Source organism: Schistocerca cancellata, chromosome 3 (genome assembly GCF_023864275.1).
Source record: "Schistocerca cancellata isolate TAMUIC-IGC-003103 chromosome 3, iqSchCanc2.1, whole genome shotgun sequence".
Taxonomy (NCBI): Eukaryota; Metazoa; Arthropoda; class Insecta; order Orthoptera; family Acrididae; genus Schistocerca; species Schistocerca cancellata.
Genome location: NC_064628.1, coordinates 483,025,933 through 483,053,177, shown reverse-complemented (window position 1 = coordinate 483,053,177; position 27,245 = coordinate 483,025,933). Strand labels below are relative to the sequence as shown.

Genomic DNA, 27,245 nt, shown 5'->3' with positions numbered 1-27,245 from the left:
AGGGATATTTTCTGAACATTTTTGTACAAGGGACCCGCCGTCTCCATTGTTATTTACAGAGGAACTACATTTTGTATGATTTATTATCCCCCAATTATCTTCATACTGGCCTAAAAATATCTATACAACAATGCAAATGTCGATGGAAACAAAATTGCTCTGTTCAGTCGCAGATCTTGCTATTGACAGTAGAAATGTCCAGTCCACTCTTCGATCTCAAGTTTGCGTTCAGTACTTCTCGCGTTGGTTTTCCTCTTAGTGCAGGTTTTATGTTAACAGTGATATTCAGCACTGTGGATAGCTGTACACTGTACTGATGAAGAACTGGCCGGCTGATGTGGACCTCAGTATGGGTTCACTGAATGCAATGGAACAGCATGATAACAATACTCCTTCAGCGACGGCAGCTACATCATAGTACATTTACTCCTGTGGATCGTTGCTTTACTCTGTGATTTGTGTTGAAAGTTTTGATGATTGAACATGACATGCTTTTACCACTGTTATGAAGGTGTTTACACAGCAAAAAAAAACGAATAAAAGATAATTACAGTATTACTCGGTAATGAGATCAAATTTCCTGTTACAAAAATACTCCGAAACTGTCCCTGAACAACCTTTGGAAATTAGTCAGTATACTTTTTTGTTTACCCTTTAAACACTGCCCTTCCAGTGCACTGCTCTGTTGTCCTTGCAAGAACTTTGAGTACACAATGTGTTTCTGTGAAAATAGGTTACTATTCGTACGAATTAGTTCTTAGGCTGAAGTTCTTTAATTTCACTAAAGTTCTCTATAGGAGAACGCACGTAGAAAAATTTATAAATGACATTGCAATCTTGCCAGGAGTGTCTCAATTATTGTACAAGTACCAAAGCGTTTGAACAACGTGGGACCAATCCATACTGTTCTTTCTACGCGGTCCTTGTGAGTCTCGTTTGCTGCTGTCTTCCTCCACCTCACTAACAATTTGCCAGTACACACGACTTCCCTCCCTTAGGTCCTTAGGTGGCGTTGACGACTGTGACGTCAGAAAGGGCATGGGGGGGGGGGGGGAGAGAACAAAAGAGTTTGCATGCTACAAAACTGATGTTTCAAGGTACCGTCACACCAAAACTCATTTTTTTAAAAAGAAAAAAAGGCCTCGTTTTTGATACGATTAGCAATAATAACACGAAAGAAAATACTATGCCTGTGATTAAGCGTGCTGCCATGTAAGCGCAAAGATATGAATACAAATACAAATCTCTCCAGACGTATTATTCGATCAGTAAATAAGTGCATCTCCACTTATCAGTTATAAGCGAAAATTTGATATAAAACCCCTAAGATGTCAGAGCCAAGTAAGTTAGAACTACAAAATTGGATAATGTTGCTGAGTATGTTCATGAAATTTACAGGCCTGATTCTGATTCCTTGTCAAAATTTAAATCCTCGTTGTTGTTGTTGTTGTGGTCTTCAGTCCTGAGACTGGTTTGAAGCAGCTCTCCACGCTACCCTATCCTGTGCAAGCTCCTTCATCTCCCCTTACTTACTGCATCCTACATCCTTCTGAATCTGCTTAGTGTATTCATCTCTTGGTCTCCCTCTACGATTTTTACCCTCCATGCTGACCTCCAATGCTAAATTTGTGTTCCCTTGATGCTTAAGAACATGTCCTACCAACCGGTCCCTTCTTCTTGTCAAGTTATGCCACAAACTCCTCCCCAATTCTATTCAATACCTCCTCATTAGTTATGTGATCTACCCATCTAATCATCAGCATTCTTCTGTAGCACCACATTTCGAAAGCTTCTATTCTCTTCTTGTCCAAACTATTTATCGTCCATGTTTCACTTGGACTTCAAAATCCTCGTAAAAGCTCGAAAATCTTTGTCCCAGAAACAATGTCTCGTAAGAAATGAGATTTTTGTCAAATCTCTGTTTTCAACAAGCCAAGCACCTTTAAATCCATTGAGGACTTCACAGTGTCTTCTCTGTCCATCTTCGAGGTTAGCTAGTGAAGTTAAAGCATCCATTTCGGAAACAAAATCTGAGTGGGTGGTACGTCACAGGTCGTCGACAGGTGCCAGCGGAGAGCGATCCGTTCGCAGATCGCTTAGCCGAGCACGTACCGCGCCCACCAACCGCGTTGGAAACCACGTGCACGTCCACGCCCGCGTTCGCGTCTTGTGCTGTACAGTAAGACTGCAGTCCCGCAGGGTCCACCGAGGAACGGTCCCTCGCCCCGTGGCGCACACGTCGTGATGAGCAGGTAGGCGGCAGCCTGCTGGGGCCAGCCCTGCGCCCTTTGCGCAACGCCGGTTGCGACGGCAGCCTCGGGCGTTCCGCCGGCGCCTCACGCTCCAGTTTCCCGGCCTTCGACGCCGTCATTTGGAAACAGACCGACTTCGACGCCGTCATTTGGAAACAGACCGACTTCTGCAACACGCTACCTTTCCACGTCTCTGGAGCGCCGCCGTTTGGTTCACAGTCAATTCTGAAATTAATTTCATTAAAATTGTGAAATAAGCACTGGACATATTGAACCTATTGGTATTACCCGTCTGCTTTGACTCAAGTTGAGCATCGAAATGGCAGACGTAAACCACTCATCGACATCTAATACAAATGTAGAATACGCGCTGTAGCAAAATTAATTTTAGTTTCATGACATTCAATCGATTGGATTCGCCAAATGACAAACTGTCACTTTTTAACTTAACCTATACGTAGAACTACGCTACACATCAGTACATCACCATAGCTACACTGCACAGTCCAACTATTGTAACCACGTGTCAAAAATCTGAATAACCATATTTTGCAGCACCGCTGTGAGGCATACAAGTAGAGAGTCAATGAGCTACCGGAAGGTACCGACACGGACGGTGGAGCCACACCAATGCCGTGGCAAGCTGCGCTAGGTTTATCTGTTGAGGTTTCATGGCGCGATCAGCCCGATCGAGGTGGCCCCACACATTGACTGGGTTTCAGTCTGGTGTGTTTAGTGGCCAGGGGAGTAAGTAAACTCATCCTGGGGCCTTTCGGACTATATATGTGCATTGTGAGCTGTGTGACACGTTGCACTTTCCTGGGTCAATGGTTCAAATGGCTCTGAGCACTATGGAACTTAACTGCTGAGGTCATCAGTCGCCTAGAACTTAGAACTACTTAAACCTAACTAACCTAAGGACATCACACACACATCCATGCCCGAGGCAGGATTCGAACCTGCGACCGTAGCGGTCGCGTGGTTCCAGACTGTAGCGCCTAGAACCGCTCGGCCATCCCGCCGGCGGCACTTTCCTGCCAGTAGATGCCATCTTGCCAAGGAAAAACTAAACCGCGTGCTCCCGAAGGATGGATTCATACTTGTGTTGATCCATTGTGCCTACCAGATCCGTAACGCTCCATCCTCCGGCCTGGACACTTTCGACGATTGTTGTAGCGTGTTTGCTTTCAGACCGTACACGTTAATGGACATCTGTCCGATGGAGCATAAAAAGTTATTAATCTGGAACCCCGCCGCGCGCGATAGCCGCACGGTCTCGGGCGCCTTGCCACGGTTCACGCGGCCCCCACGTCGGAGATTCGAGTCTTCCCTCGGGCATGGATGTGAGTGTTGTCCTTAGCGTAAGTTAGTTTAAATTACATTAAGCAGTGTGTAAGTCTAGGGACTGATGGCCTTAGCAATTTGGTTCCATAGGAACTCACCATAAAATTCCCGCAGTGGCTCGGACACTGGACTCTCATTCGGGAGGACGACGGTTTGATCCCGCGTCCCGCCATCCTGATTTCCCTAAATCGCTCCAGGCAAATGCGGGGATGGTTCCTTTGAAAGGGCACGGCCGATTTCCTTCCCCGTCCTTCCCTAATCCGATGAGACCGATGACCTCGCTGTCCGGTCTCCTTAACCAAACAACCCCATAAAACTCCAAATTTCTTACTGGAAGCACCACCTGTTACCGCTCAGTAGACCTCTAGTTACGGAATTAGCGCGCAAAGTCCAGCATTCTTCGCCGTTGAACAGCAGTCGGCATGGGTGCACAACGAACCAGGTGGCTGCTGCGGAGGCCCGTACGCATCGACGTTGGCTGAACGGTCGCTTGACAAGACACTGTTCGCAACCCCGTGGTTCATCTGGGTGCTCAGTTACTCAACAGTTCTGTTCGCCCGAACTCATTCTCGCAGTCGTCGCTCATCCATGTCATCTATGGCCCGTGGGGCATCAAAGTTGCCTTGGCAACAGTTTTGGATTGCACCATTTTGCCAAGCACAGTGTATAGGCCTACATCTCTTACTTAATAGATTCATGAAATATTTACAAATGAGTAGGACGATATGACGTAATTATACTGAATCCTTTTAAAGAAGTACTTTAACTAACAATAGAGAGAGAAAGCTAATTATAATACTGAACGTATTACTGATAATTCGCCCTGGATACCAACAAATGGCTCTGAGTACTATGGGACTTAGCATCAGACGTCATCAGTCCCCTAGAACTTAGAACTACTTAAACCTAACTAATCTAAGGACATCACACACATCCATGCCCAAGGCAGGATTCAAACCTGCGACCGTAGTGTTCGCGCGGTTCCAGACTGAAGCGCCTAGGACCGCTCGGTCACAGCGGCCGGCCTGGATACCAACATATATGTATTGCTAGATGCAATGAAATCTTCATGTTACAATAACTACTCGCCTAACGCTTTTAGCACAATAAATTGAAAGTAAATTACTTTTATTCCAAATATGCCGTCTCTCTCTAAATGCCTCTTAAATCATCCTCTGTCCTAGTTATCCGTCAGGGAGCATCTCCATTCTCAATCTCTTCAATGACACAACACTCTCTCTTCCTCTCCGGGCGACAACTGCTTCCGACTTCCTTGTTCGCCCAAGCTCTACTCAATAATGCTACGACCTCTGGTAGCCAAAGAAGACGTATCATTTGTTCATCCACCCAAAGATGTTCATAGTGCTAAACGTTTCAAACAAATTGTCAAATATAAAGCAAGCAATCTGTATTTGACGTGATATGTACATCTCTCATATGTACATCTTTTATAACCATCTGCCCTAATATGTACACCTTTGACATGACAAACTCAGGACAATGAAAGATTTTATAGAAGAAAAAACTGCAACCAGTCACACTTTTGGAATGAATTATTTCTTTCCCGTAACTCAGGCCTGGTCCCATCGTCAGATTTCTCGCACAAATGTTACTTTTTTTTGATCGAGGAATTTTGCTTCATACATTACAGCATAGGACTCCGCATCATTCATAGGTGACATGTTGACCGTGAGTTAGACCAACTAGTGTGAAATCTGTTTGAGAAATCCTCGCTGCCGCCTACAGATGGCTCCAGGCCCGAAATTATGTACGGTGAAATAGATCATTAATTGAAAAAGTGTGACAGATTGCAGTTTTTCCTTGAGTGATATTCACGGGCCGGCTGCCGTGTTCTCAAATCATTATGGATAAAATAAGATTTATCGAGATTGATGTGCAAGCACAGAAGATTCCAGCTTTCTCGGTCACAAATATTGTAAACGCACACACACACAATTTTTCAGAACCAAGAGCTAGAACCCACAGCGACGTGAAAATGAGTCAGCCCAGCAGTGCTCTCTCGCCCCATATTAAGAAATTGTAAGCTTCGCGCGCACCGCTATGTTTACACATTATAGTAAAGCGAAGAGCAGACCAGTAGTCATTAAAACTGCTGCTTGTACAATTCCATTATTCAGGCTACTGTTTGCTTTGGAATTTAAGCCGTAACAAGCCTGTTAAGGGAAATTTAAATATGTATTTTAATAAGTACGGAGTCTCGTCTTTATAATGTAGGTTCCAGCAGTGACTACTAACATACGTTTAACAAATTTTTAGATTCCGGAAGCTCGGACAAGTTACGGATGGTGATAGCAATTACGTACACGTTCAGCTTATTTCTGCGAGAGTGCTCCTCGGCAGCCCCTGTCGTACACGCGCTGACCGCTCGAATTCATTAATCTCGAGTCGGGGCGCGCATACCAGCACTGGCATACGTAATGAGGCGGCGAGACGACGGCGCCGGCGGAGAGAACAGAAACGCAGTATAAACGCGAGGACATTACGACCGACGAGTCCCCAAAAAATAATTTTTAAAGAGCGCTCGTTGCCGCCCGTGAATAATTTTTACATGCATAAGGAGCGTGAGGTGAGCAGAGGCGAGGGAGGGGAGACAGGGAAAGAGAGAGAGAGAGAGAGAAAGAGAAGAGCGGAGAATAAATTCCGCCGCCGCCTGCCATATCTCACCCGCCGGATAAACACGCGGCGAGGCGCCGTGAGCCTCAATTGTTTTTATGCGCGGCGTCCGGCGAGTGAAGATTAGCTGTGACTAACCCAGGAGAGCGGCCGAGCGAATATGTTACGGGCGCGAGCACAAAAACTGGTACCTCGCGAGCCCGTTCAAATAATCCGACGCGCCGCAGAGCCCTGGCCGCGCGCCGCCCGCGCCGCACCGCCTGGAATTATAAACCACATTACCCGGCACGGTCGTAATGGTGACTGTCGAGGGCGGCGGAGGGGGCAGCGCGGGGGGGATGCGCAAGAAAATACATTTAAATGCTTTCACCGGCTTATGATGCGCGCTGATGCTGAGCACCCAGACGCCGCGTTACGTAAATCACATCGCTATTACCGTGGGAAGAAGGCGGCCGCCGCTGTCTCGTCGTCCGTGCCCGGTTACGAAACCGCGAAATTGCTGTCCTCTGTTCTGGCAGCCAGGGCGGACTATATAACAACAATGACCGAGGCGAGGCGGCCGAGGCTTCGTGGGCGGCCGGCGCGGCGTTTTCGCGTGTTCTCACAGCGCAGGCGCAGCAGCAGAAGTTCGCCAACTCCGGGTTGCACAGTCTACTTTCGGGGTTCCCAAACTTTTAGTTCACCTGGGCAACAGTGAAAGAACATGAGAGCACAGTTTCGTGTGACGGGATTTTCAGATCTGAAAGTACTCAGTTTATCGTAACTTTACATAAACGGTATTTTATGGATTTTTTTCCCCTGTCATGTGATAGATGCTCACTTCTTGAGCCGCACTGATACTTGGTTTAGGCCGCATGCAGCTCTGGGGCCACGAGTTGGACACCCCTGGTCTAGTTACGGATGCGGGGCGCGCGATAGCCTGCGCGGAGGCGGCGGTGGTTCTAGTAGTGATCCGGCACAGTTAGAAGGCTACGCTTACTGTGTGTGTGCTCGAGAGCATGTGAAAATTGTTCGGGCCTGTGCACAATGGGCCAACTCGCTTCAAAACCTGCATATAACAGAAAAATTAATAAGATGTTTTATAGAACTGTGTGCTACTAAGATCATTGATGCCGCTGATTACGAATCCAGTGCCAGAATTATAAAATTCAAAATGGCGGCTCGAACATGGCGGATCAAAAATTTTAAGTTTACCTGATTTGAGTAAAGGCGCGTTCGCTATAGGCCAATGAACCGCAGCCAACCGCTTCGACGACCGAGACTTGCTTCGTTCAAATGGTTCAAATGGCTCTGAGCACTATAGGACTTAACTTCTGAGGTCATCAGCCCCTTGAACTTAGAACTACTTAAACCTGACTAACCTATGGACATCACACACATCCATACCCGAGGCAGGATTCGAACCTGCGACCGTAGCGGTCGCGCGGGTCCAGACTGAAGTGCCTAGAACCGCATGGCCACTCCGGCCGGCAGAATTGCTCCGTGTGTGAAGATGCGTACAGACGACAAATCGCAGCCAACGAAACAGTTGCCTTCGTTGCGGTTCGGTCTCTTGGCGGTAACATCAAAGCGTTGGACGCCAGGTCGAATGTTCGTTGGTTCAGTAGCGATTTGTTGTGTGTAGCATGGGTCTGCATTAAGTTTTCCAGGACAGGCACAAGGCGCACTTAATATGTTTGCTCTTTAATTTAACAAGAACATCATAAGGAATTCTGCAATTTACAGTTTAAGATAGAGTACTTCCCTTTTAAATTAAAGAGCGAAACTAGTCAACAAAACATAATGACTGCGAATTTGCGGCAGTCCTGAAAAACTTAATTTCAACAGTTGTTGTTTCCTCTGCAGACAATGCCTGCTGTCGCTAAACTGGGGTATAGAGTGGAATATGTAGGCAGCATTAAAGCAGAAAGAGTTTTATCGTGAAGGGGAATATCTGTGGGCCCCTAGGTAGTGTGGTTATAAAAACAAACTGAAAAGACCAGAGGCCTGGAGGGAAATAATAGCTAGTAGAAAGTGATATCCACGATACGACAAAGGAAATGGTGTCTTTATTGACGTCTTTTCACTTTGAACCACAAAGAGAAACAAACAAAATTGGGAATGATTATTAACTTTCTGCTGCTGGCCCATCTCTCCTAAAAGAGGAAATTTTAGGACCTACACAATTTAGTAACAATTCGAAATTCATTATGAAAAAAGTTATGAAACAGCCCATATTCCAGTTCAGCTTCTGTTCAGCTTCAATATAGGTATTAATTTTCTCCCACCACACTGGTCCATACTTTCTAAAAGAGAGGTTGTCCACCAGCGTCGTTTCTTCATCTCATTTCTCTGACTATCAGGTCTACAAGGAGTAAAATAAACGCTGCACATGTGACGACTGCTAAATCCTCTTCTTCCCTCATAATATCGGCCGGTGAAATTCTAATTAAAATGCTACTTTATGACAATAATAAAAGGAGGAAACGTCGGCAAGTTATCAGAGCCAGCGTGATTCCACAAGACCCAATGCCTTGGACTCAAGCCGTCGTTTCGTGTGGATGAGAAGCCTAACGCCAAAGCATTGGCAACCAACGTTCGGCCGAATCCAGTTCGCCCTCGTTGGCCTACTGCGTACACGCCTCAAAACGTCGGGTATAAAGTATTGTGAGGTCGCTCATGACGAGTTAAAAGTCGAAATTGCACTGAAACGTTTTATTCGTTATTTTACTTTTTTATATCGAAACATAGACACATTCGTCGCTTGCGCCAGTATCTCTATCAGAAGTGCCACTGTCTGGTTGTCCATTGGGATATGGTTCGAAAAGCAGATCTTTTACCTTAGGTGACGTCTATATACGTATCTTCAATTCTCATTTTGTGGGATCTCGAGATAAATGAATCCGAAGATGAGTCATGCATCGTTTCCTCACGGGAATATCTGCGCGTAAAATCTCGGAGGCGCCGGATATCCTCATTCCGAGCTTCTCACACATCTTCAGATAACCGACCAATCGGCAACGGTGCAGCTTCGATTACAGAATTTCCGTGCACCAAAACTATGAGGGCTGATGTCGTTATTGGGAATACTGCAGAATATTGTGAACTCGGTCAAGAAGACACCCGACTTTCGAGAAACATACGCTTTTCTCAGAGTTCTTCACACAAAAAAAGATAGCTGTTCTGAATAGCTCCCCAAGAGTTCTCCAGAAAACTCTAATATTTTTTTGTACAAATAATGATTTATGAGGTAACTGCAATAATGTGGGACCCATTTTTAATGGGTGGCACTGCCGCACGGTATAAAATTGACCGTCCACTAAAAACGAGCAAACATTCGCTCAAAATTATGCAAAGATTTCGGATAATATTGGTAGTAGTTTAGTTTTAAGCAGTAACACGTGATTACACGTGTTAAAAAAGTCGTAAACATACCTTCTAGTGCAATCTACATAAGATTTCGCGCGACTGAAGTCGAATCACCAATCATTTCTATTTTGTCCAGGTTTAGAAGCGCGTTGGCCCACCGTGCGGCATACCGATGGCATCCAGGGACAAGGCTGCTAAAACCTATTTAAGACGTCGTTCCCAAACTGGCCAACAGACACAATAGGTGTGGCTTCTGTCGTAGAAACTTCAGCCATATCTCCAAATAGCCATGGGAACAGAGATTAATATACATTTCGCCGGGTAATGAACTACGACAAAGTTTTGTGGAAGTTGGGTGTCCCTTGTATTGAATGGTAACCAAGAGCAAGTGGAAAGACCAATTTCTCAGGAACCCTTGGATCATTTTAATCACAGTAAGGTTGATTTTCTGTGCCAGTCTATTACTCTGACGAGGCGTGAGTCTACTACGAATGCAACAACAACCAAAATTGTGAGTAAAGTTTGGTGCTCCTACACCAAAAAGGCCGAAGCAAATTTTATATAACGAAATCGTTTACTGGGGCGCTATTTGGATTATTCTTTTTGATTACCTTGCAAAGAGTAAGCAGTAATAGATGTACAAGATGGCTGTGAATAAACTTTCGCTGCTCGAGAAATGTAGACGAAACTTTATAGGAGTGATGTTCGGACTGCGCGCTGAAGGATTTGTATTGTTGGTAGTGTTAGTGTCATGACGCGCCGTTAGGCGCCGGTTCTGGTAAGGCGACGTCAGTCTGAGGCAGTAGAATCAGTGTGGAGTACAGCTGCAGACAGTCGACAGGGTCTGGGCAAAGTGAGGAGGGCTTTACTCGTAAACCTGTTTTATCAAAACAACAGCAATAGCACCGCTGCTCTTCGCGAGTATCAACACATTAAAGGATACGTAGAGGTCCTTTTTCCGTATAGCACATGAAGAACATGTTTCTGAAGTTCGATTGACTGGCGATTTGCCAATTGCTCCTGGGAGAAGCCGACAGCCAATTGCCCCACAAACTGGTAAATAAAGTACTAACAATGTGCAATGTTTGCAACCTGGAACGTAAACATGGTAACCAAGTAAAAAATGTTACCCTCTCATGTGGAAATTGAAATGTGTTTCTTTCAATGGTTTCTTCGTTATTTCTGTTCCGTGTGTCCTTACAAGTATCCTCAAAAACTTCCATCATCCTACGATCACTCTTTTTTATTTGGGGTCCACTCAGGTATCGAAGGCTTAATTGTGACCATCCTGTATACTGCACAAGTATTTTGGGCCAAGTGGACGAAAAATGAAGGAAAAGCATGTAGACACAAATGGACTGCGAAATAAAAAGAAAACCATCTTTGAACAGATCAGTGCACCCGCCTACAAAATTACTTTCGCAGTGGGAAAACTAAGAAAGCTGAAGCACTAATTGTTCAAATTTCCTTCCTGTACAGCAAATATGACGCTCCCACGCGTTCAGTTATTCGTACGACTAAGGAAACTTTTGGCAGGAATTTGCCTTGTTCAGTGAATAAGTTAGGGGCTCCTTAGAAACCCATTTTCTGTACATGATAAAATCACATATCACTGATGGAAATTACTCGCTGGAGAAACACCGGACTGTATTCACAGCCGTCCAGAGTGGCCAATCGGTTCTAGGCGCTACAGTGTGGAACTGCGCGACCGCTACGGTCGCAGGTTCGAATCCTGCCTCGGGCATGGATGTGTGTGATGTCCTTGGGTTAGTTAGGTTTAAGTAGTTCTAAGTTCTAGGGACTGATGACCTGAGAAGTTAAGTCCCATAGTGCTCAGAGCCATTTGAGCCAGCTATTTTGTATTCATAAACATAAAAAGTTAATACGTTGAGAATTTAGTATTTTTAACAACAACAAATACTTTCTACCACTGCCAGGCTGTGAAAATTTCTCTTTGCTCTCGTGCGTTGCGTGAACAGAGGAACGCACTCATGTGACGACCGAGGTGAACTCGACACCCACGGACACAGGGTTGTCATCGACCCACGTGGAAAACTGGACCTCCAACTTTAGAGAGAAACAGAGCATGGGAATTATCTTCTTCGAGTAACACCGCAGTGCTTGATTTCTACCGGACGCTTCTTTGGCAACAAGAATCTTGGTGTCACAACTTATCTATTTAACCGGCCCCACAGTTGTAAATAATAGAGTAATGTGACCGGAGACAACAACTACTCGCCTTGTCCCCTGCCATTCGCAGAGAAAACTCTGAGAGAATCACAGGGAAATGGAATGGAGACAGCTAGGATACGAGTGAGAAACGCTAACCACAATGCTGCGGAGGCGGCAGGGGTACTGTCCACCAACACGAGTCATTTGCGGTTCTATTTCATTCGCGCGCAAGGACACAAGGAACAATGTCTCGGTATGCGCGCCAGTCTCTCTTTCCACGTCCTAGTGCTTCCGATACGACAGAGGCAGTGGAATTGTTGCACTGTCTATTTCGAATACCAGTTCTCTAAATTTACCCAACAAGGCTTCCTGCTAACAACATCTGTTCATGTTTCCAGCGATTACTATTTAATTTCTCGAAGTACATCTGTTACACCTGTATAATGAATATCCATTGTAGTAATGCACCCCAGAACAACTTATTTGACTATTGTCAAGCTTTCTTGATATGTACCCTACATACTGAGGTAGTAATCTAGCTGGCTGCTTCAATGTGTTCGCCATAACTATCCCACTACCCACCGAATAAACCTAGTATTCCATTCAGCTTCCTAACCTCTACCATCACGTTTTCGTACCATATCATATTGCTTCCAAGTATTATGTCCTGACAGTTTTTACTTTTGTAACCAATCCCCTAATGAGGTGACAGCCCGCAAAGCTGACCACAGTCGAAATAGTGGAACAAGATTCGGACCACCATTGAAATAAAAGACGCAATGAATGTAATTTGCTACGTGAATACTACACTCTCTGTGTATGTCTTGTCACAGAACATAAATTGTTTTTATGTTTATAAAATTCTTGTATACCGTTCGTTTTCAAATCACAGTTGTACGTTTTTACAGCGTGACTGATTTAGATATCCCCGGATCGTCTTCAAGCCTATGTAGTTGCGTCAGCAGCCACTCGTGTCTGTATCGCACTACACATCAAAATGCGTATTTCAAAAAAATGGTTCAAATGTCTCTGAGCACTGTGGGACTTATATTTTGAGGTCATCAGTTCCCTAGAACTTAGAACTACTTAAACCTAACTAATCTAAGGACATCACACACATCCATGCCCGAGGCAGGATTCGAACCTCCGACCGTAGCGGTCGCGCGGTTCCAGACTGAAGCGCCTAGAAACCCTCGGCCACACCGGCCGGCCAAAATGTGTATTTATTCATGACTTCATGTAGGGGCGATCATAAAGTTCCCGTTTTTAGGCAGTGCGGTCTCGAATCGGTATGCCAATCAGGCGAAATCGCCGTGAACACACAATCATCCCACCGATGCACCCGGCTGAAGATACCCTCATGGTAAACCACCGTGTCCTGCTGTGTGAAGAAGTCCGCAATTGCCTGCTGCACATCCTCCTCCAACAGTAATCGTCGACCGTACAAGGCGTTCTTTAAGGGACTTAAAGCGTGATAAAATCGCATGGGGAGAGATCAAGGTTATAGGACGGGTGCTCGAGTGACTCCCACTTGAATCGGCGTAACTTCTGCATTACGACATTTGTGATATGGGGACGCGCGTTATCACGAAGCAGCAGCACCCATTCCACAATGGTGCTTTTAGACAGACATATTGCCCCACGCACATTCTTTATTCTGCGACGGATTCCTACTGGCGTTTGTCCTTCGGCAGCCACGAAAGAATAACAGCACGTTGGCTGTGTTTGGAAGCATTTGGTAATAACGTTGCCATAGACCACGTTTCCGCATTTACTGCACGCACGCTGGAAGGGCACGAATCCCACACGAATCTTTTACCTACATGTCGCTGCTTGTATACCCCCAACGGAGTCGCGTTACGTTGCATATACAGAGGGGTCCAAAAAAATGTATCCGCTGTTCAAAAGTCCATAACTTGCAAACTAATTGACGGAATTGTCTCATTTTTGGTGAAAGTGTAGCTTAAAGTCCAACTTAAAGATATCACTGTGGGTGTTCGAAATGGTCACCACTAACATCCACACACAAACGATGCCGCCGAACTGCAGCACGAACTACTGACTGCAACGTGTTCAGTTGGATATTTGCACATGAATGTACGATAGATTCTCGAAGTTCATCCAATGTGCGTGGCTTTTGTCGATAAACTACGTCCTTTAGTGTTCCCCACAGGTAAAAGTCCGGAGGAGTTAGGTCGGGGGAACGTGGTGGATACTCCACAGCACCTCTACGGCCTATCCATCGTCCTAGTAAATTTTCGTCGAGATACGCCCTAACACGATTTTGGTAGTGGGCTGGGGCACCATCTTGTTGAAAGTAAACTCTTCCGTCTCCATACAAGTTTCGGATGGCAGGTACAATGGATGTCTGAAGCTTCTGAGGGTACACCTCACCGGTAACTTTGCCGTCAAAGAAGAATGGCCCAGTCAAGCCCCGGTAAGACAACCCACACCACACATTTACTGCTGGCAAATTCACAGCTTTGTCTACATGGACGTTCGGATTTTCGGCGGTCCAGTAGATGCAATTGTGGCGATTTACTGCACCATTGAGTTTGAACTGTGCCTCATCAGACCACACAATCATCTCTGCAAACTCTTCATCGTTGCGCACCATGTTAGTAAATCACTCGCAGTACTCCATTCTACGATCTGGGTCGTCCTCGTTCATTGCGTGTGGCAATCGTGGGATGTAGCACTTCCACTCTGCTGTCTTCAAAATTCGCCGAACACTTGAGCGACTCGCTCCAGTTTCACGGGCACACTGTCCCACAGGCTTCTGTGGTGAGCGAGTGAATTGTTGTAACACACCGACGGGAGTTAGCTGGACTTGTTACTGTTACAGGTCGTCCAGATCGTTGTTTGTGTACATCTTCAACAAAGCCTTCGACTTCAAATTTATCTCGATTGCGACGAATCGTTAAACGTGTCGGTGGCTATGTTTGATACTCATTTCGCCATTACCGTTGAACCTCATTAATGTTTTCGTACTTAAAATACCACTTCAAAACTGACTTCCTTTCATCGAATATAAGCCTTGCGCCAGCCATGTTTACTCGAGTAACTAGGTGCAACTAAGAACAAAACACTGACTACCTGGTGACTGTCATCTGAAAAAACAAAAGAAAGCTATACACTGCTTGTGTGGCGATTGCCGGAACTACAAACTATTACACTACTAAAGATGAGACAACTCCGTCAATTAGTTTGCCAGTTATGGACTTTTAAGCAGTGGATACTTTTTTTGGACCTCTCTGTATGCTGCAGCAGCGCCCTCAAAAGGAAACGTTTTATAGTACCTTATAATAACCATCTACACGATGCTCCCTAGGCACCCTAAAAGCAAGTAAAAATTCACTCAGTAACATGAAAGCTCATATTGATGTGGTCTAAGGTGACAGCAATAGAAAATCCATTTTCGTCTGTCTCGTTATACTGAACTTCCACCAACGTTCCTCCTACGGCATCACTAACCATACCATGGGGATCTACAGAACTTAATCTGAGTAGTCAGGAAAATTGTTTAGTTCCTGTATTAATAATTTTACTAGACACTGAATCTTAAAAATATCAAACAGAAGAAGAGAACGACTGAGAAAACTCTTTTTGAAATCAACGAAAGTAAGTTTGAAAGCTGCACGAAGAAGGGACACTAAATAGATTTTGCGAATGCTCTGTCAGTCTTCTCATCTCCCTTGGCTATAGTATAGCAACGAAACTGCCTTGGCGCCAAAGAAGAGGCATAATGCCCCATGAGCTGCCTGACAACCAAACCCAAGTATAGAGTTTGCTGAAGAAGCAATATTTCCCGTCACGCTCGGCACTCTACGCTTTAGGAGAATCCCAGTCAGTCGTTGCTAGAGTTCTTTGATAAATAAGAAGTTTGTTTCATAATTCCTGGACGTTACATCCGAACGCTGGTGTCTAGAATGCTCTTCTATATTTACGAACATCTGCTTCCAATGTATCTCTCGTGATTGCACAAATAAGATTATTAGACAATCACACATCACATCGATAATTTTGCTCCATCGCCAAATGATCGAGTCGGATGACGCAGTGATGAAGACACTGGATTCGCATTTGGGAGGACAGAGATTCATATCCCCGTCCAGCCATGCCGATAATCATAGCTCCCCTAAAACCGTGCAAGGCAAGTGCCACACATGGTTCCTTCAGAGAGAACACGGTCGATTTACTTTCGTTTCCCAGTACGAGATTGTGCTGCGTCTCTGCTGACGTCGCAGTCGGCGGGAAGTTAATTTTTTTCCTTCCTTTCAAGTCTTTCAGAGAAAATATGTAGTTTTGCTTTAAACGCGCGAAACGGAATTGTAGGAAGTACAATTAATGTACTATTCGTAAACGAGAATAACTTGATGCACTGTTTCGACGGAAAAGAATTGAGCTGTTACTCAGAATGTTAGCCACTTCCAGTACTATGCTTTTCTTCTAGAGCTACGCTTTCGTGCCCCTGTCATCCAAGTCCGTATTGTTTCTCATTGCGTTGGAAGCGTATATTCTGCTCGAGACTGACATGTTTACGCTTGCAGAAGATACGGGTCGTAGGTCATTGCGGAAAAACATCGGTGACAGACAGGAATAAAAAAGAGCTTTATATTCAAGGTGAACCCATGTCCTATATGTTTGTACTACAGTCACGGAAAACTCGAACTACGAGGAAGAGTTGAGGATGCCTCGCAATCTACAGCGTCTTGAGTTGTAACTCTAGCGACATGCTTCCTCGAAATGGTGCTTTCTGTAGTCATCAGCAACTGCGAAATAAAAGACGCGCCGTTTGCAAAAGGAACGAAAACTACGAGAGCAGGTGTGTGTTTCCGACATTTGATTGGTGCCTACAAGCACCGACCGCCTGCAGAGGGCAGCTGTTGCGCGGAGTGTAACGCAGAGCCATCTGTGTTGTTGCAGATGAACCAGCAGTGCAAGGTGTGCGGCGAGCCTGCGGCTGGTTTCCACTTCGGCGCCTTCACCTGCGAGGGCTGCAAGGTGAGTTTCACGACATCAATACTGCCACGCATAAATTAAAACTAATTATGGAGAAGAAGAAAGTAAAACTGATGCGTCCCGCCGTTTACTCTACCTGTAATACGACAGCTGAAATAAATTGTGGGTAACCACAACATTTGAAAATATCATCTCTACTTCTCCACATATTTCAGATAATTTAATTTTACTTTTATAGCTTCTATTAAGTAGTTCGGCATTAAGCCTTATGCTTGGTCCGTTCGCTCATGTCTTTTAAAGGTGACGTACCTCAATAAGAACAGAACCCTTAGAAGATAACTGTGTTGTTCGTCTGTTAAGACCCCTTTTTTCTAAGGAAAGGATCGACATATCAAGCTAAAATTTATGGCACATACGAAGGTTTATGAATCTTTGACTGCGCAATAAGTGTAAGCTTCTAAGTCAATCCCGTCGAAAGGTACGGCCAATGATGTCACATATTTTGATATTCGCTAACTCACTCATCAAAACCTATAGGGTACTTCCCGTTAACCTAGAATCATGAAGTTTGACGAGAAGCGAGGTTTCGCAATACAACCAAAGGAAAAGTGCGGAAATTGTTAATTTGTAATTATATCACACGAAAAAAATGTCATTTGTTATCAAACTTTTATGTCATTTTTTTAGTAGATTATCTGTCCGTCTGTTTGTTAAGACCCTTCTTTCTGGGGGATAGGTAGAAGTATCAAGTTGAAATTTGTCACATACTAAGGTCTTCAGCCCTTTGAGGGCGTAATAACAGGCAAAAATCGTCAAGATTCGCGATTCCCGGAATGCATGAACTTTCTATATACGTAATTAAGTTTGCACCGGTATTTTGGAGAAGTCTCAGCTACACAGAAGACAAGATGCTTTCGACGATAAGACACCCATTAGTAATTTTGCGACTGAAGGCCAAACATTACGACCCTCTGTATTTTTTGTTCTCATTCTTTAGAAAGCAATGGGGATATTGTATGTTATCTCCGCGCTATAATCGTGGTAGGTATCTTACGGTAAAGATGAGCGCAGCTGTTGGCAGTTCTCAATTCTTACTATGCGCACTTCTTCGGAATAGGAAAAAATGAAAAAGAAGTTTCTGGAGCGTGTTCATTTCTGGACATTGTAATCAGCTTATGTATTGTCAGATCTGTCAACAGATCTGCAAATGCAAGACTCTTGGGGGAAAATGCACTCTTTAGTACCAATTACATAGCTGTACCGATTTTAAACAATATCTTTATTCTTTGGTTCTTTCTAGACCGAATTAGCTGCCTTGGTCTTGATATTAAATCAGAACACCCGGATGTCTCCGTTCTGAGTCACTAAATAACGAGCGTTTTTCCTGTCTCCCACCCATTATAAATCGGACTAAGCAAGAAGGCATCAGCATCTCTCCATGACCCAGAAAAATATAAACAGCTCTTCCCTCTTGATCTGAGAAAGAAACTTGTACAAACATACTTCCAGTTACTGATTACAGCGATGTTGTCCTGCAAGGTCTTTCTCAGCAAAGCTCGCCCCGCCTGGAGCTAGTTATTAATGCCTGTGTTCGTTATATCTGTGATGTTCGACTCTTTGCCCATTTTTCACGTTCATATGCACGGTTATCTTAGATGCTTGCATACAAGAGCAGAGGTTTCCATACCCTTTGTCTTCTGTATTGTCTTATCAACATACACTGTTCCTCACATCTCTTCTCAACCTTAAAACTCTTGTCTGAACAACATGGCAGAAACATCCGTTTCCATCAGAGCAAAATCCTTTCTGTCTCACTTCATCATTCAGCCACTTTCTCGAAGTCCTTCCCAGTAGCAGGAACCCGACTTGGAATAACCTCCCGCATTAAATTAGGGAACTGAATAATATTTCCAGCTTCAGAAGGCAGTTAATGGCACAACTACTAAAGTAACAATCCCCTTTACGCACACGTTACCTCTGTACAACCTTCTTTCCAACCAGATCTTTCTCATTTACCAGCTTTCATAGCTGGTGCAGTCTCCTTAAATTTCCGTTCCCCGGAACTGACTGCTTCAGAAAAAATCTATTTTGTATACCTATTAATTCTTCTTATATGTGACTCCATCGTTATTGTCATTACTGCCATTATTATTGTCAATTTTAATCATTACTGTAATTACCAATAGTAGCAACTGCTGCAGTATTACAAGTACTGCTAGTATTAACTTTATTAGTTCATAGTCAGTGTTATTTATTCACATTGTCACTGTATACATTCACAGCACTGTCTGTCATATTAAAATTGTTATTTGTTAGGTAAGTATTATGGAAATTATGCTGTATGTGTGAAACACTGGTCCGATGTAAGAGAGGACCTGATGGCCCTAATCCGGTTAAATAAATTAGTAAATTAAAAATAATAGCCCATTATTCTCACCGGGAATGTCAAACAATTTCCAAAGTTTCAAATTTCCAGAAATCTTTCGACACCGTTCCTTATAAGCGGCTTCTAATCATATATATATATATATATATATATATATATATATATATATATATATATATATATATATATATATATCGCAAGTCCAGTCTCACAACTGATACGATATTCCGTAGCCACATAATATATATATATGAATTCAAAAATAATTTACTGGGAGGAAAGCAAAGCAAAGCAAAGTACATTCTGACACAATAAAAATGTGAAATTCACATTTACACCAAAATGATGCACTAACAGATAGGAATGTATGAGTGCTGACAAAGTATTTCATAATTAACTTTTCAATGCTAAATTTTTAAAATAGTTTAGTAATTATTAGTGGCTGCCTTGAGCCTGGCTTGCAGACCAATTGTTTTGAAAGGAGGAACTCCACAACTTTTTGTAAGCTACCTGTAAGACAGAAAGCAATAGAAGGCCATCGATCTTGATTTTGCTCATTTAGCGGATCATTGTTGCGAAATAGCAATAAATTTACTTATACCTGGCCTGCAACTTTCTAGTTATATGTACTAACCGTATTACCGTAAGTTCGACACATAAATTGAGCGCATCTCCTAATCCTCCTCTTTGTGTCCACCTCTTCCTCCATCAGTTTGTTCACCTCATCGTCCCTCGTCTGTGTATTTGCTCCTTCCCATTCTCCCTCTCTTCATTTTCTCCTCCCCCATCTATCCATTTCCTCCACTTGCTCTCTCTGATTGTGTCTTCCTCTCCCTCCTTCCAACCAGGTCATCCTCCACCTCTCTCTTTCCATCTCCGCCTCCCTCTCTTCATTTTCCACTTGCCCACTACCCACCTACATCTTCCATCTGCCTCACGCATCTCCCACTCCTCCTCTCTCTCTCTGTCCATCTCTTCCTCGCCATCACTCTGTCCATCTCCTTCTCCATTCATCTTAACCTGGCCCCAGCCATGCTCATTGGCATGTGTAGCCCATACAATGCAGTTTAATAATGAAGACCGATACTAGTCCTACTACATGCTTGTCATTTAGGGACAGGATACACATCAAGCGCTTGAAAATTATGTATTTGCCTCTGCTGCTGTGCAAAGCTGGTTCATAAAGCAGACCATAGTACTCCAACACAACATACCTGTCACATGGTGCAACCTACATGCTGGGGCCTAGGAAACTGTTTCTTGCGCCTGACGTGCAGGCTGCTTGGAAAGCAGGTTGATTTGATACGCCGATACAGTTTCCACGCAATATGACTGATCGTTTCTTGCGCCTGACGTATAGGCTTCCCTGCAAAGCAGGTTGATTTGGTAGGCCGTTGCAGTTCCCACACAATATGACTGACGTGCAGGGGAACCTATACGCAAGGGGCTGTAAAACACATTTTTCACATCTTGTCTCTGTTGAAACTAGGAGATTATAGACCCCACATTGCTGATGCTCTTGAGGCTTTTGTTTCTGTGGCAAATTTAGTTGAAATCGATAGAGAGGTGGCATTCTATGAGGAAGGGCAGGAGAATGAAGAAAATTACAATTGAAAATTGGTTCACGAATACTGAAAGCATGGAAAATGCCACACTATTGGAAAAGCAATGGAGGAAGTGACTGTAGCACCCTGTACCACATGTAATAAGGTCACCTGCGGAGTGGAAATGTAGATATGGTTCTAAATGCCTGCCAGTTGAGGGTGTGCGTCAGAGCCCAGAAGGGCCTCCTCCCACAGTGTGTATGTCTTCCAATGCCTCAGAACACAGGCCCAGCAAGCACTCCGCGCTGTAGCACCGAACCCTCACGTCCAGAGTTATCGTTTCAGCTCACACACGATTTTGACGCATAACAGGGACTCGCAAATCAGACATGTGCGCCTCCGCATACGACGTGGGGTGGGACGTGGTGCCGCGCCGGTGGTTGCTGACGCGTGGCGCGGCTCTCTCCGGCTGAATGGCGCGCCGTATTCTCGGGGATTTCTCCGGCCACGGGGTAAGGTCAGCCCCGCCAGAGAAACCAATCTGGCCGCCGAGCCGCGCAGCCTGTCGCAACGCGGGCGCTGAGTCACGCTCTTCCTTCCGGGAGCAGCAAGGTGCCACCCGCACGTCCGATCCGCTGTGAGCGCCGCACTGCCCTCAGCTTGTGTAAGGCCCTCCCTTTCCGTAACTGAACAAGTTCACCGAGCGCGTGACGGTCCGATGTATTCCCGGTGTGCGAGGGTAGTCAAAATGCTAGTCTGGAAACATCCGCAAGGCTGTGGCTAAGCCATGTCACCGCAATATTCTTTCTTCCAGGAGTGCTAGTTCTGCAGAAGAGCTTCTGTCAAGTTTGGAAGGTAGGAGACGAGGCACTGGCAGAATTGAAGCTGTGAGGACAGGTCGTGAGTCGTGCTTGAGTAGTTCAGATGGTAGAGCACTTGCCCGCGAAAGGCAAAGGTCTCGAGTTCGAGTGTCGGTCCGGCACACAGTTTTAATTTGCCAGGAAGTTTCATATCAGCGCACACTCCGCTGCAGAGTGAAAATCTCAAATCTGAACATAGTCTTAAAGAGCTTCCGACACTTTCTACCAGATAGTTTGTATACCAGTTCACTGGCAACCGCAACGGTCTTGTCATACTTCCTTGGGGTACTCCGTACGTTACATTTACATCCGTCGATATTGTGCAGTTAAGAGAGATGTGTTGAGTGCTATCCGTATGTCTTGAATCCAGTCGCAAATCTGGTTCTATACTCGGTAAGTGCAGTGCTGTTGGTGTCAAATGTCTTCATGAAGTCAAATAAAAGAGCTATAACTGCCAGGAAGGAGTTTGTTCGACTTGGTGAACAAGCTGGTGCACTTATTGACTACACTTGTTTCCTTCCTTTTTTTTCGTATTACATGTTCACGGATATCGAAGTTTTTATTTATGTATACCACAGACAGACCAACATGACTATCATACGGACAAGGAAGGAAACGCGCGTTTTAATAGAGATAACGTAGGAATTTTATGTGTCCATTTCCGAGAACGAACTTTATGGCTTGAGAGCCAAATAAAGCCGACAAATGCCGCTGCAGAGCGCTGAGAATCCAAAATCACCTTAAGCAGCTCGTCCTGTGTGCCGACGGCTTAACCAAAACAAAGCCGCTCAGTCCCAAAGGTAAAGTGAAGTATCGCGCAGTAAATGTCTGTTGTATTAGAAAGGGAACAACGCTGCAAAATTCCACGCTTTGGTAGCTGTGTGCGGCAATAATGCCTAGTGTTGTCAAACAAACCTGAAAGACGAAGAACATAATGACAGACCATCTCTCTGTGAAGACCCGGGAATCGCAATGGGAGATCTTGATGCTCCAAGATGGGCGTTTCAGAATGGAGGCTATAACGTAAAAAGTGAAAATCAGTCGCGGATCAGTTTTCAACATCTAACACTACTTTCTTTTAACGTGAAGTAGGTCGACATCAACTGGATTCCACTACTGCTCATCGCCCCCACTCATCCAGTACGGTTTGAGCAAGATGGCGCAGTGGTTAGCACAGTGGACTCACATTCGGGAGGTCGACGGTTAAATTCCGCGTTCGGCCATTCAGATTTAGGCTTTCAGTGATTTCCCTAAATCGCTCCACTGCAAGGGCACCCTTGATTTGCTTCCCCATTCTCGAATCATTACGAGTTTATGCTCCGTCTCTGATGACCTCGATATCGGCGGGACATTATCATATTTTGCCTCATCGCTCAGTATTGTCTTGACAGGGCATTCACTGATCTATTCCTCTTTCCTTGGGCGAAGAAACAGTTGCGGGGCAACCGTTTCCAGAGCGACTGTGATGTGTTTTTTCGGGGTGAAATGTTCCCTGGACAGGCCTCCGCTACAGACACGGTTGGGAAAAATTGCATGAAGAATGCTTAGAGAAGAACTAAATCCATCACCTAGTTCCAGAGTCACAGTCTGATTTTATTCGAGGCGGTAATTAAAATTCTGGGCGCTACAGTCTGGAGCCACGCGACCGCTACGGTCGCAGGTTCGAATCCTGCCTCGGGCATGGATGTGTGTGACGTCCTTAGGTTGGTTAGGTTTAAGTAGTTCTAAATTCTAGGGGACTGATGACCTCAGCAGCTAAGTCCCATAGTGCTCAGAGCCATTTGAACCATTTTTGATAATTAAAACTTTGACTACCCCGTATAAAAGGTCTGGAGCCCTCTAAAGGATCTGGAATTCTTCATGCAAACGTCACTGATATAGATGATACAGTATCTATATCTACATCAACATCAAATTGATTACTCTGTAATTCACAATAATGTGCCTGGAGAGGGTTCGTCGAACCACCTCAAGCTATTTGTCCACCGTTCCAATTCTCGAACAGCGCACAGGAAAAACGAACATTTAAGTCGTTCCTGCGAGCTCTGACTTCTCTTATTTTATTGTGATCATAATTTCTCCCTGTGTACGTAGGCGACAATAAACTATTTTCGCATTCGGCGGAAAAAGTTGGTGATTGGAATTTCACGAGAAGATGCTGCCGCAACGAAAAATGCCTTTGTTTTATTGATTCGCACCCCAATTCGTGTATCTTATCCGTGGCATTCTCTCCCTTGTTTCGCGATAGTTCAAAGCTATCTGCCCTCTTATGATTTTTTTTCGATCTCTTTCGTCTGTCCTAATTGATGTGGATACGATACCATGCAGCAATACTCCAGAAGTGGACGGGCAAGGGTAATGCAGGCAGTATCTTTAGTAGACATGTTACATTTTCTAAATTTTCTGCCAATAAATGGCAAACTGTGGTTAGCTTTCCCCACAACATGACCTATTTGACTGTTCCAATTTAAGTTATTCGTCATTGTAATCCCTAAGTATTTAGTTGAATTCCTCCTTTTAGATTTGTATGATTTATCGTGTAACCCAAATTTATTGGATTGCTTTTAGTATTCACGTGGATGACTTTACACTTTTTATTATTTAGTCAACTGCCAATTTTCGCAACGTTCATATATCTTGTCTAAGTCATTTTGCAACTGGTTTTATCAACTGATGACTTAACAAGACGATAAATGACAGTATCATCTGCAAATAACCTAAGAGAGCTGCTCAGATTGTTTCCTAAATCTTCTACGTAGATCAGGAACAACAGAGGACCTATAACACTTTCTTGGGGAACGCCAGATATCATTTCTGTTTTACTGGATGGCTTCCCGTCATTTATTATGAACTGTGACCTTTTTAGAACTGGCAATTACAAAGACAACGAAATCTAAAGAATTTGCGTTATTCGGCTTTCTAGAATTCATTCCTAGATTACTTAAATTGTAAATTAAATTGATATGCTTAATTATGAAATATAGAGACAGGGGATACAAAAATAATTCTACAACATAAGAGTCAATGCATGATCGCTGAAAGATGCGAAGGAAGTTTGTTGAGAACTTAAGCTCAATGATCAAAATCTCTTAACAAGAAAGAGCTGACTCAGATGGGAGAAAACTGGAAGAAGAATTGGCTGTCGCCTCGTTGAAAGAATCATTCTGAGATCTGCCTGCAATGATAGTAAACTTAAAGCTGAATAGCGAACGGAAATTTGTACCCTGTTGTTCTCCAATGTTCTCCACAGCACATCGCTAAGTTAAAATATTTGAAAATAATACGAAGACTATAGGACATTGCGTCTAATTTGATGTTACTAGACGATAATATTGTTGTATAGCGGAAGGAAACATGGAGATGCCCATGGAAACCCGTAACTGAAGTCTGTAGGGGGTTTAGCCCAGCTGTGGATGTTATATTACTGGTATTGATGTTGATAAATGCTATAGTATGGTACACTTTTCAGTAAGATTTATCTCTCTACTGCCAGTTGTGTCCTTAATGTAACTACATTCTGTTATATTTATTTATTTACTGCTTATTTAGCCCAATCAGATTAGGCCCTCTCTTACACCTGATCAAGGACAACACATACCAAAGATATTACAAAAACATTCACAGAAATACTAATGATAATAATACAATAATAATAACTGACATTAATAATGACAACATTAATTGACAATTACAGTAATAATAATAATAATGAAAATAATACGTGACACTAATAATAATAATTATGATAAAAATCGTGAAGGGCATTAAGAATGATATACACTAGTACAGCACGAGTATGTATGAAATGACAGTGACTGTGACTGTCAGGAAAGTACAGAATTTAAATGAAGAACTCTACCAACAAGGCGCAGGAAAAAATGTGGGAAAAGGGGGATCGCCTAGAGTGAATTGTAGACTACTGTATGGGAGATATGGCTATTGCGATAAAAAGTGGGCCATTAACTGTCTTTTGAATCTTCGAAGGAATTTAATTCTCTGATTTTTTTGAGGGAGATTGTTCCATAGTCCAATCCTTGTACAGAAAACTATTTAGAGAACACGACAGTGTTTTGTTCCTATATCTTAACAAAATCTACCAATAATAATGATCTCAATACCGGACAGTTTCCGAAACTTATTTTGGAAGAAGGAAATGAGCAGGAATGTTTATGAGTGAAAAAAATGAATCCTATAAAATTTTTCTAAGGCCTTGTTGAAGATTTTTACTCTTTCGTTGTTGTCCGATTGATAATAGTGTAGACAAGCAAGAAAGAACAACTTACTCGTGTCATAGAAAGATTGGACAAGTAGTCCACAACGAAATGTCAGAGAACCTAATTGACTGTGGATTGGATGACAGACACAACATAAAACCCGATTCAGGATACAACGCCAAGTTCTCAAAAACAGTTTGCACCTGAGTTAGCCTTGCAGCGAAAACACTCCCTTATTCTTTCAGACTATGAGCTCCCTGTACGTAGTGGAAGTACTTCTAATTCCTACACCTGGCCATGGAAATATACACCCTCAAGGCTGTTAAGTAGTGGCTGTACGTAGTAGTGGCCATGGAAATATCCACCCTCAAGGCTGTTAAGTAGTGGCTGTGCGTAGTAGTGGCCATGGAAATATACACCCTCAAGGCTGTTAAGTAGTGGCTGTGCGTAGTAGTGGCCATGGAAATATACACCCTCAAGGCTGTTAAGTAGTGGCTGTGCGTAGTAGTGGCCATGGAAATATACACCCTCAAGGCTGTTAAGTAGTGGCTGTACGTAGTAGTGGCCATGGAAATATACACCCTCAAGGCTGTTAAGTAGTGGCTGTGCGTAGTAGTGGCCATGGAAATATACACCCTCAAGGCTGTTAAGTAGTGGCTGTGCGTAGTAGTGGCCATGGAAATATACACCCTCAAGGCTGTTAAGTAGTGGCTGTGCGTAGTAGTGGCCATGGAAATATACACCCTCAAGGCTGTTAAGTAGTGGCTGTGCGTAGTGGAAGTACTTCTAATTCCTACAGCTAGCCATGGAAATATATGCCCTCAAGGCTATTAACCACTACCAAATTACGCTATAAAACCAAAAGAGAAGGTACATTTTCTTGAAAATATTCGCGTATAAAAAACGGAAAGCAATGCAACTGCCCGTCAGTATAGCAGAAAAGTCTGTCGTTCGATCAGCTCGCGTGAAAGCCGCTAACGAACGGCTATCAAATGTGCCTGCCAGTCAGCACACGAACGTTATACGGAAGTCGTACATGGCGCCTGTTTCATGATACCCTATCCATAACTCACAAATATTCTCAAATCCGCTGCGATGTCATCATCTCTGTTTCGAGTACCGCGTTCTTAGTATACACAATAAACACCGATTGTAAATCGTCTCAAAAGGAAAGCTTCTGGGGGGAAAAAAAAGCTTCGTGGTTCATAACTTCTAGAAAATACATCTTTTCCGTGGAACTTGGCCAAGTTCGATTACCAGTCTATCACATTGCTGGGATCCGTGAGCTACAGGTTCCTGACACGAAGGTCCTGGGTTCAGTCAACAATGACCGTATTAAGTCATGCAAGACATGTAACATGGTCCACTCAGCTTCATGCTGTTAAATGATAAGATTTTTTGTAAATAAGAAGCGACACTAAAACGCAAGCTGCCGAATTGGCATCAAATCGAACTAGAGAGCGTGCTGAAAAGTAATGCCTCCGACTTCTTTGTGGATAGCTCTTCAAACTTTTTAAATAAAACAAACT

The 27,245-nt window shown here is 43.9% G+C and overlaps 1 protein-coding gene across 1 annotated transcript in view; it reads left to right on the top strand.

Moving 5' to 3' along the window:
* The window catches only part of LOC126175256 (knirps-related protein-like), a 111,593-nt gene that overhangs the window by 72,144 nt on the left and 12,204 nt on the right, over positions 1-27,245 (top strand). The window contains exon 2 of the mRNA XM_049921898.1: positions 16,677-16,754. Within this exon, the coding sequence (XP_049777855.1) occupies positions 16,677-16,754 (78 nt within the window). The remainder of the gene's footprint in view (positions 1-16,676; positions 16,755-27,245) is intronic.